Source organism: Myotis lucifugus, unplaced genomic scaffold (genome assembly GCF_000147115.1).
Source record: "Myotis lucifugus unplaced genomic scaffold, Myoluc2.0 scaffold_244, whole genome shotgun sequence".
NCBI classification, from domain to species: domain Eukaryota; kingdom Metazoa; phylum Chordata; class Mammalia; order Chiroptera; family Vespertilionidae; genus Myotis; species Myotis lucifugus.
In genome coordinates, this window is record NW_005871292.1 from 1865224 (window position 1) to 1876259 (window position 11036).

At 56.3% G+C, this 11036-nt stretch overlaps 2 protein-coding genes across 15 annotated transcripts in view; one reads left to right on the top strand and one right to left on the bottom strand.

Annotated features, from left to right (window-relative positions):
* LOC106694361 (FXYD domain-containing ion transport regulator 7) overlaps positions 1-11036 on the bottom strand; it is a 22602-nt gene that overhangs the window by 7429 nt on the left and 4137 nt on the right. For 5 of the 14 annotated variants that reach the window (XM_023762331.1, XM_023762330.1, XM_023762326.1 and 2 more), the window contains exons 1-5: positions 1548-2062; positions 1207-1256; positions 968-1019; positions 727-874; positions 421-531 (exon numbers count right to left, since the gene is read on the bottom strand). In XM_023762331.1, the coding sequence (XP_023618099.1) occupies positions 421-451 (31 nt within the window). In that variant the 5' untranslated portion in view covers positions 452-531; positions 727-874; positions 968-1019; positions 1207-1256; positions 1548-2062. The other 9 variants (XM_023762324.1, XM_014464296.2, XM_023762329.1 and 6 more) reach the window with 9 other exon arrangements.
* LGI4 (leucine rich repeat LGI family member 4) overlaps positions 8963-11036 on the top strand; it is an 8036-nt gene continuing 5962 nt past the window's right edge. Inside the window, exons 1-3 of the mRNA XM_006098687.3 lie at positions 8963-9480; positions 9884-9955; positions 10218-10289. Coding sequence (XP_006098749.1) covers positions 9305-9480; positions 9884-9955; positions 10218-10289 — 320 coding nt within the window. The 5' untranslated portion in view covers positions 8963-9304. The remainder of the gene's footprint in view (positions 9481-9883; positions 9956-10217; positions 10290-11036) is intronic.

Consider the following 11036-nt stretch of genomic DNA (forward strand, 5'->3'; position numbering starts at 1 on the left):
TGACTTCCCCCCCCCAGTACCAATTTCCAGGACCCTGAAAAAGAGCGAAGAACCTCTGTGGGCAGGTGACCCCATCAGCTCCCACCCTCAAAAGCCCAGCTCTTCGCCGTCCACTACCATGCTGTGCTGTGCAGGATCAGCCACCCCGTTGCCATAGCTACCGGTCAGAGCATCCTTTTTCTCCCCGACTGCCGCTCTCCCACCGCAGGTCTCGCACAGGAGCGACACCACTGGGAGAGGGTGCCCAAGAGGCCCAGAGGGGCACCAAGGGGTGCACTGCAGGGGCCTCCGCCCATGGGAGGAACTGACATCCCCTTCCTCCCTCCCCTCCTTTTCCAGTACTGATAGCTCCTCAGATCCTCTCTCCGAAGCTCTAAGACCCCGGAGCCCCCCTGCACCCTTTCCCCAGGCGACGCTCACCCTTGGTGGGGGCCTGGGTTGGGGTCGCCATGCCGGGCTGGAGCAGGGGAGGCTGGATGCCGAAGCGCTGAAGGCACGGCTGCGGCAGCTGGAAGACCGATGGACTGATGTCTGGGGGAGATGGGGGAGCCCTGGTGTTGGGGGGGGCCGTAGCCAATGGGGGCCCGGAGAGCCCGCCTCCGTCCTGGCCACCCCCGCCCCCGCCCCCGCCCACTGCCGAGGTCTCCGCCCCTTCCCCAAGGGTGGAGGCGCCCCCTGCCGGGTCCTAGGGGGTGCCTGGCTAGGCTTCCGCGCAGAGGAACTGACATCCACAAAATGCTGTCAGGAGAGAAAACACGTTTTATTGGAAGTCGGGGCGGCAGAGGCGTCGGTGGGGTCTGGGCTAGGAAGTGGAGCAGTCCAGGTGGCAGCGGGTGCGCGGGCGGTGGGCGGGGCATCAGGTGCCAGGGGCATCCTGTGGGGATGAACAGGTGAGTCAGGAGAGCCCCCAGCCCCTGCCTCAGCCCTTCGCGCCCCCCCACCCCCGCCCAGCTTAGAGCTGCAGGACCTGGCTGGATTCCATGGCGCCAGGTGTCTCTACCGCCTGCGGCTGGACAGACCTGAGGGGAACACAGAGTTCGGGTGTCAGGAGGGGACCCCGGTTCCTGTGGAGTGGGGAGCGGCAGAGAAATTCCCCGCCCTCCAGTTTGAGATCAATCCCATCCTCCACACGCCCGGGGAGGGCCAGGAATGCGGTTCTTGGAACCAACCCTCACCCCCAAACACCCGAAGTCTCCCCACACTCACGGCGGATGGAGCTGCGGAAAGTTCCCTCCTCTTCGTCAGGTTCCCCAGTCCTGGGAACAGAGAAGCAGAGGGACTGGGAATGGGAAGAGGGCGCGGCCACTCCCAGGTCCCTCTGAGGCAGCCCTCGTTCCGCAGCCCCGTGTGCCCTGAGGCCGCGGTGGGCACGGAGCAGGCTGGGCTCCGGCCGAATTCAGGGCCCCCGGGAGGCGTTCCTGCGGGCACCAGTGAGTACCTCCCGGGGAAGGACTGGGAGTGGGCGGGGGGCGGGCGACCAAGGGAGTGAGGGCAGACGGCCTCGGACGGCCTCTTCCAGCTGGATGATCTCGGGCAAGTGATTTTACCTCCTGTGCCTCGGTTTTCTCTGTAAAACGAGGTTAACACAGCAGCTACGCGGAGGGGTGGCGCGGAGGGTGAAAAAGATACAACGCAACGGCCTCTGGCACGTGGGACACGCCCAGTGAGTCTTGGCTATTATTTATAATAACATCTGTAACTGTTTTAACATGGAGAAGGTACTTGCTCTTACGCATTGTCTGGGCTTTGCATTCTTATTTAACGACGAATCAAAGAGCGAGCAACAAGACCGAGCTAAACTGGGCCACCAAGCGGTGACCTCACTCCTCCGTGGCACGTTCGCAGCGCGCCCCGCGCTCCCGACTTTGTATTTGGGGAGCACTTGGCACCTCCAGCCGCCGCCCCCGGGGCTGGGAGCTCAGCCGGGTCCCAGGACCCGGGTTGGGGCGTGGCACCTAGTAGGTGCTTGCAGACGGGTCTCTGGCTGTGGGTTGGATGGGCTTCCGCTTCGCCCTCAGAGCCCCTGTAGCGCGGGAGCGGGTGACTGAGCGCTGGGAGGGCCTCTTACCTCTGCTGCTGGTTGAATTTGCACCGGCACTTTCTGCCTGTGGGGAGGGAGCGGGGGGAAGACAGGGCTGAGAGTCCGCTCGAGGCGGGCACCGAGGAGCGCTCTGGCTCCAGGGGTCCTAGCGAGGGTGGAGCCGGGGCGGGGCCGAGGGCGGGAGTACAGGCGGGCGGGGTGAGGATGGGATGGGGGTGGGGCAAAATGGGGCAGTGCCTGGGCGGGGCAGGAACAGGGCGGGGTTGAAGGCGGGTGGGAGGGCGGGGACGGGCTGGAGGCAGTGGGGGTACTCACTGAAGACGATGAGAATCCCCAGAATGAAGAGGACCCCAGCGATGACGAGGCCTCCGATCCTCAGGGACTGATAGTCTATGGGCAGCAGGGAGGAGGGTGAGGGCAGGGAGGGGAGGAAGAAGGATAAGAGAGGGCAAAATGGGGAGGAGGGAGCGAGGAGGAAGGATGGGTAGGAGGAGAGGAGAAAGAAGATCAATCAGAAAGGAGCAGATATGCGAGGACGGAGGCGATGGATCAGGAAGAGGAGAGTGAAGGAAGGGAAGGAGGTGGACAGTGCAGGGCGGACGTAGGAAACAAGGGAGCCGGAGGGATGGTGGGGAGGATGAGGGGGACAGGGAGAGGAGAAAGGGCAGCAAGCAGCAGAGGATGGGCCGCAAGATACTGAGAAGTAAAAGGAGGAAGAGAAGCAGAGAAACAGAGAGGGATCAAATAGAGACAGAGGCACACAGAAAGAGAGAGAGAGAGAGAGAGAGAGAGAGAGAGAGAGAGAGAGAGAATGAGGACAAGACAGGCAAACCCACCCCCCTACCCCAATTCCCAAAGGCAGATGCTCCCCTCCCTCACCGTAGGTGAATGGGTCGTGTTCCTGTGGAGCTTCTGGAAAGAGAAAGAGAAATCAGGGGTTGGATGCTTCCTGGGCTCCTTGGACAAGGAAGGGCATAAACAGACCCTTTTGGGGGCTCTACCTTCCTGGGCTGAGAGTTGGGGAACAGTTGGACCCTGAGCAAGCTACCCGCCCTCTCTGGGTCTTAGCTACCTTCTCTGCACTGCCCTGCAGGGGGTGGGGTAGGGCGCACCTCACTGTCCCCGCTCCCATCTCATTACAGGTTGTCTCTGATCCCATCATCCTGGGAAGCCAGCCACCATCCCACCCTTTGCCTGACCTGTGCACCCTCCCTCCTCCCCCACATACTAGCCTGTTACTGGACCCCATGTGAGACCCCCACTTTCCCAGCGCCTCAACTGACTCAGTTTAGGTTGGAGTCTCCAAATTGGTTCTCTAGCAGGGTTTCCCCAACTCCTGCCACCCTAGGTCTGAGGTGGGTAGTGGGCTGCCTCCCCAGACTCACCTGCTCTCGCCATGGCAAGGAGACTCACACAGAGAACCAAGATGTGGTCGAGAGATGCCATTGTCCTGGGGGACACCAAGAGTTAGGAAATGTGCACCCTTGTTCCCCCACCATTGGGTCCTGCACCCAAGGGGTTAAGTCAGAGAGGGACTTAATTCCCAAAGCATTTGGCATGCACCTTGAGTAACAGGGGCACCCCCTGCTTCACAGGACACAGTGTCACCAAATCAACCCACAAAATGGGGTCACATGGCCACAAGGACGGGGGTGAAACACACACTGCCCACGGGGATCTCCTGCAGGCTGGGCCTCCCCACAGCAGGCCGCAGATTCCCCCACCCACTCCAGTGGAGAGCGGGAGGCCTCCCTCCACCCAGATGGACAGACACATACACTGCAAGGGATGAACATGCCCAAGGGCCATCTGCCCACCACGGCCGTGCTGTGTCCGAAATATCCCAGCTCTGCTGCCCTGGCCCTGACAGCCGCTCTCTGCCTGACCCTGGGTATAAATATCTCCCACTTCACTCTGGAGGAATTTGCCTCGTACAGGCCACCATGGCAACAGCCTTCCTTCCCCTCCTTGGGGTCAGGCGCAATCCCGCTGGGGAAAAGGCCACCCCTTCTCCTCTTCTGGGAACAATGAGAAAAGGGGAAAATATCCCCTCCACCCACCTCTGGGTGACATCTTTCACAAGCGGACAACACCAGGCAAGTGACATGAGGTCAAAGACAGATGCCGGGGCAGGGGCGCGTGCACACACACACACACACACACACACACACACACACACACTGGGGCTGAAATGGATACGGCACCCGTCCGGTACCCCTACACTTCCAGTTGGAGAAGGATATGGGGTGGAGACACAGTCAGGAATATATTACTCCTCATCTAGGCCTCCAGTGCACCCAAACAGTGACGCAACCCAACGTACACACATAAATGTCCATAACCCACACCAGCCAGGGGGCAACAGCAAGGAAGGGAGAAGTGGCACCCATAGTCCCACCCCCGGGACAAGCCAGTGTCCCAAACATACTGCATTTCTCTTAGGTTTGGCCTGCCTGGGAAGCCAGGGACTGGCCACTCCTGCTCCCAAAATAGGCTGCCCAGCTAGGCGAGGGGTGAGGCCGGGAGGGGAGGGGTAGGGGACGCTCACCCCAATCAGGCTGTCCCCTGCTGGAAGCAGGCCCCCAAGTCTGGTTGTGACCGGGCAAGCACTTTGGACCCCCTGGCCCAGAGCTGGATGCACCGCCCCCAGCGATCTCCCCTCCCAGCCCCACCCCAGTTATGCCCTCCCCAACCAGCAGCTGTAACTGGAGCTGGTGCTGGAGGGGGGCCAGGGGGCGGCCCCCAGCCCAGACCGCCCTGGCCCGCTAAGTTAACTCTCTCCGCTCAGATAGAGGAACAGTAGACAGCCACGTTTTCCGAAAGCTGGAGAAAGGAGGTCCTGGCAGAGAGGGCTGGATTGCAGACACGCACATGCACACGCACACGCACACACACGCACATGCCTCAGGCCTGTCTCAGACAGCTTCTGAGCTGGACTGAGGGGTGTCAATAATTTTCTGTGCTGTTCCCTGAGAATTGGGCTTAGATGGAGCCGAAGGCCACCTACCCTGAGTGTTGAGGAGCCCACTGACCCAGACTCCAGTGTTCTTCGGAGCCCCGGTCAGCAAGCAGCTCAGGACTGTTTGGGGGACATTTCAGTGTGTGTATGTGTTGTTCACTGCTGACTGTTTAGTCCCTCAGGAATGTGCCTGTGCGCACACACAGAGAAACCCACAGACCCAGATAAACAGGCAAAAAAAGCACACAAACACATGTACGTATGTACATACAAACAGGCAGACACACACAGAATAACACACTCATAGAGAAACCCAAAGACGCACACACAACCAGCACCTCTTACACCAGTCACAAAACACCAAGACAAACACATGTGCTCACCCATGTTCATTCAGATGTATACCTGTACATAGGCACAATCAATGACACAGCCCACCCTAGCCCCGCTTACAAACGGTCACAAAGATACACTCTTTTTTTTTTAAACTAGGCAAGGGATTATTTCTTTCTTTTTTTTTCTTTTTTTTAAAATATACTTTATTGATTTTTTACAGAGAGGAAGGGAGTGGGATAGAGAGTTAGAAACATCGATGAGAGAGAAACATCAATCAGCTGCCTCCTGCACACCCACCACTGGGGATATGCCCACAACCAAGGTACATGCCCTTGACCAAAATCGAACCTGGGACCCTTCAGTCCGCAGGCTGCCGCTCTATCCACTGAGCCAAACCGGTCAGGGCAAGATACACACTCTTATGAAGACATCCTGACACACCAATGCACACGTGCCACACAGAAATACACTCAAAGACATAGGCACACAGTGAGCACTCCTATATGCTCTCAGAGATGTGAAGGCCACAAAGTTGTGTACACATGCCCACAGACACACACACATTTACATTGGCACACAGAGAAGCAGAAACACTGTCAAGGACACGGCCAGAAAAGCAGCCACTCTTACACATAACCACAGAGACAGACACACACCACCTGTGAGCACAACTTCATGCACCGGCAAACAAGCACACAACTGGCCACATTGTCACAGACATAATAGGCCTACATGCTTTTGTTCACACATTGACACCATCAAACATGAGTTGACGTATTTAACCCTGAACTTCCCCTTCCCTGAGCTCATGTGGCCTCTAGGATCTCCTGGAGGACACCACAGCTGGCATCCCCATAGGCAGGCCAAATTCACAAGGCACTGGTGACAGAGAAATCTGGGCTCAGGTCTAGGCTCTGCCATTCCTGGTTGTGTGAACTTGAGCAGTCCATCTGACCGCTCTGTTCCTCAGCTTCCCATCCTATAAAATGGAGAAATAACTGAGGTCAGACTGTAACCTCAGGCCAAGCTCAGAAGTCTCTGGCCAGACATTGTCTTATTATTAACCCCATTTTAGAGATGAGCAAACCTAGGCTGAGCAAAGTGGAGCTACTAGTAGTTCTCCGGGGGTCCCCCTGGTGGTTAAGGGCAGGAACTGCTCCCCTTTCAGTCAAAGGTCAGAAGCAGGCCCAGACCTCAGGCTCTGCAGGACACAGAGTCAGGGGAAGTATGCATACGCACACTGCGCACCGGCATAGCCCTGGCACACACATACATGTGTGCACACAGCCTCAGAGGACCTGCAGAGCTTCGAAAGGCTCCCTCATCCCCATCTTTCTGAGCCTTTAGCCTCTGCTCACCCTGGGCCTGCAGCCCAGGGTCACCAGCAGTTCCTGGTTAATGATAACCCTGATGTTTATGCAGCACTGGGGAGGGGTGACAGGGAGCAAGGGGGTGAGCCTGGAGGGGGGCACCTGGCCAGCTCTAGCCAATCCTTAGCTTCCTCCCCTCTTAGGGCCAACTGCTCCAGATTAGAGTGGCTCAGCCACTTTCTAGCTGTGTGATGCTGGGCACATGACTTAACCTCTCTGTGGCTCAGTTTCTTCTTCTGTAAAATGGAGATAATAATAGTTTTCACCTTACAGGGCGGTTGGAATGATTATCGGAAATGATCCGTGTAGCCCTAACCGGTTTGGCTCAGTGTACAGAGTGTCAGCCTGTGGACTGAAGGGTCCCAGGTTCGATTCCGGTCAAGGGCATGTACCTTGGTTGTGGGCACATCCCCAGTAGGAGGTGTGCAGGAGGCAGCTGATCGATGTTTCTCTCTCATCGATGTTTCTAACTCTCTAAACCTCTCCCTCTCCCTTCCTCTCTGTAAAAAATCAATAAAATATATTTGAGGGGGAAAAAAGGAAGAAATGATCCATGTAAAACATTTAGAACAAAGCCTGGCACACAATAAGTGACCATCATTATCGTCCTTGCTGGGCTGGGCATGCTGTGAGTGCCCCCTCTGAACCCTGGCACTAAGTCCTTTATCTTTTTAAAGGCCCTGTAAGGACTTTTAATATCCCTCCTTTATAGCTGAGGTAACCAAGACCCAAGGGCCTTGCTCAAATCACACAGCTGTTTGGGTGCAGGTATGCACTTAGGTCCAGGGCCCACCCCAAGCCCACCAACCACTGGGCAATGCCCACCCTGCACAGTGGCATTGCCTCTATTGTCTCACTCAATGTTCTACACACATGGGAAGGAGGTGCATGATTGATTGTCCCATTTGGGAAAACTGAGGATCAGGGAGGCTGAATGATTTATTTGCCTAAATCCACACAGAACTGAGCCTGGAATCCAGATATATGTGATCCTGCCTGAGCGTTTAGCCCTTTGTTCCCCACGTTTTCTGGATGTGTGCAGCAGGAGGAGAGAGGTTGTGTGTTTACTCAGTGGCAGGGGGAGTGGTTAGGTTTAGATCTATCCAGTGCCATGAAACAAATCATTTAAACTCCTCCGTGCCTCAGTTTTCCTGTCTGTAAAAGCTGGAACTAGTAATATTACACCCCTCACAGGGTTGTGAGGACTGAGTAATTTTATGTAGAGACAGGCACACAGTAAGTGCTCAGTAAGTATTATTACTATTATTTGGGATTTGGTAACAAATGCCATTTATTTATTTTTCCCTATTTAATGGACAGAATCTATCCAAATTGCTAAAAGCTTAGTCCAAATAAAAATAACCACTATCCATGAGTTCTGATCTCCAAAGAAAGAACGCAAGAGCATGTGGAGAGGCTCTGGGACTGGCGCCTGGGCTCAGTCCTGCCTCCGCCCTCTCCGGGTAATCCAGACCTCCAATTACCGGACTTCTCTCCTCAGCGTGTCCCTCTGTAAGATAGCCCTGCAATAGTATCAGCCTCAGAAGGTTGTGAAGAGGACAGGGCCTGGTGCAGAGCCAACGCTGAAGAAGGGGGTGGCATCATCATCATTTTTTCCTGGGTTAACTCCCTACCCCCAGTAGGAGGTGAACACTCAAGGGGTTAATTTTGAGCTGAGCAGTGCCCTGCCAAGTATGGCCACCAGAGGGAGCAGCTGGACCTGAACTGGCCCCTCCAAGCTTGTCAACAGAGTCCACTGCACCCTCCTGAAGCCTGGGGAGGGGGCCCTCTGGGAGTGACAAGGGTGACTCCAGCCCTCAGTGGTCTCTCCTCACCTTCCTACCTGCAGAGCCAACTGGTCCCCACCCTGGTGGCATCCTCCTCACATTCCCTGAGTGGGGAATCTGGGCGGGGCGGGGAGAGGGGGCTGCCTGGGAGTGGCCAGGAGGCTCCAGCCCTCGGTGGCCCCTCCCCTCCCATGGGGCTATCCAGTCCCTTCCCCAGAGCTGCTCTTCCTATGGCCTCTGATCCCCCTCCTCATTCTTACCCTGCTTTTGGGGCACACCCGGTGCCCATTGTGTCCCTTTCCCAAACCCCCAGGGAGAAGGAGTGTGGGAGGAGGGAAGAAACACACAGAGAGCTGAAAAGGGGGGTTGAGAGACAAGAAATAAAGACAGACAGAGGGACACACACACACACACACACACACACACACACATCACCACCACCATCACCACCACACCACACAGAGAGAAAGGCCAACAGACTGAGAGACAGACACAGAGAGAAAAAAAAGAAAAAGACAGAAATAGAGTCAGAGCAGAGAAATAGGCTAACTCACTGAGTCAGAAGAACAGAAAGAGAGAGAGAGACAGGAAGAAGGACAGGGAAATAGAAATAAACAGAAAATTGGGCTCCAAAGAGATACAGGGAGAAAGACAGACTGAAAGAGAGAACAGAAAGAAGAGAGAGAAGCCAGGGCAGAGTGTGCCAGCTGGCGGAATGGAGGGTTGCCTGGCATGGGAGATGTAGTGGCCGAAGCCTGGGCAGAGCTGGGTGGGCAGAGGGGAGCTGGTGCCTCCGCAGGGGTGAGGGGGCATGGGAGGGGCAGGCATTTTGCTGCTGCTGCTGCTGCTGGCTGAGGTGGGGGCCGGGGCAGCCTGGAGACCCCCAAAGGGAAAATGTCCTCTGAGCTGCTCCTGCTCCAAAGACAGTGCTCTGTGTGAAGGCTCCCCGGACCTGCCCGAGAGCTTCTCCCCGACCCTGCTGTCACTGTGAGTGTCAGGCCCCTTGGGGGCCTGAGGGTGGGGATGGGAGTCCTGGTACCCCAGAGGTCGGGGGTAGGGTGCCAAGGAAACAGGGTGTCAGGATCTTGGAAGATGGGCAGCAAAGGGTGTTGGGATGCCTAAAAGGGGGCTGCTGGATTTGAAGGGGAGTCGAAGGGAAATGCCAAAGGGCAGCATCAGCACCAGGGGCCTGGGAGGAGGGATAGCCAGGGGGTGGGCTGAGAGCCACCGGGATCCTTGCCAAGTGAGGCGAGCAAATGCCTGTCTCCCTGCGAAGACGTAGGGGAGAGACACCTGGGCCATGGTGGCATGCCAGGTCCCAGGCAGATGACTGGGACGGGAGTGGAGCACTGCAGGGGGTTTCTCCTCACCCACAATCCCATGTCCCCAGCTCACTCGTCAGGATTGGAGTTACCCAGCTGAAGGCCGGCAGCTTCCGGAGGTTGCCATCCCTGCACCTGCTGTGAGTGGGGCCCAGCAGAGCTGACAACCAGCTCAAGGGAGTGGGTGTTCATGCACATGCGTGTGGAGCTATGTGCATATGTGTTATGTGTGTGTCTGTGAAAGCATCTGTAGACACACACATACTTAAATCACATGTGTGTGTGTGTGTATGTGTGTGTGTGTGAAACCATGCACAGGTGGGCTGAGGGTGGGGGTCAAGGTTAAAATGTCAGATAGGGGGCAGCAATTCTGGAAAATTTTCTTTCTTGCTCCCTTGCCAGCCTCTTCACATTCAACTCCTTCTCGGTGATTGAGGATGATGCATTTGCGGGCCTGTCCCACCTGCAATATCTGTGAGTGTGGCCAGTGGTTGGGCCAGAATGGGGACCTGGGAAAGGAAGGAGGGGCCCCTCGGTGCTCCCAGAGTAGGGGAGGGAGGGGCTGGTTGCCCTGGGGAGGAAATATCTGGACAAGGATCCCTCCTTGGTGGGCAAAGGGCCTGCTCAGCTGTGGCATCTCAGCCTACACACCTCACTTCTCTGTGTGAAGATCCACACAAAGCCCGGAAACCTGAGACTATTTCTGGCCCTACCTGACTTATGGACACCCAGGGAGAGTGCACAGAAGCCGGAGACAGGAAATGTTTCAAATTAATAGGAAACAACTCTGAGTTGGTAGTGATGGTAGCGGTTGTGGTGATGGTGATGGTGGTGACGACAGTATGTCAAAGCTGGTATTGGTGATGCTGGTGTTGGTGTGATCCTGCTGCTGCTGCTGCTCACAAGGAAGCAGTGGCATTACTGAGGATGACGGAGTGGGGATGATGCTGAGAAAAATGGCAGACCCAATGGTGATACTGATGGTGAAGTTTGAGGGGTTCGTGGTAGGATAATTATCAGTGCAGAGGACTCCGGTAATTCCAGTATTAGTGTTGGTGTTGGTGTTGGTGTGGGTGTGGGTGTGGGTGTGGGTGATGGCTGTGGGTAGGATGTTGGTGTCGGTGTTGTAACGAAAATGTTGTTGGTACTGGTTTGGTGGTGATGGTGGAGTGTTGCAGTAGTGGTGCTACGGGTGAGTGTGGGGGATAATGGTGATGTGGC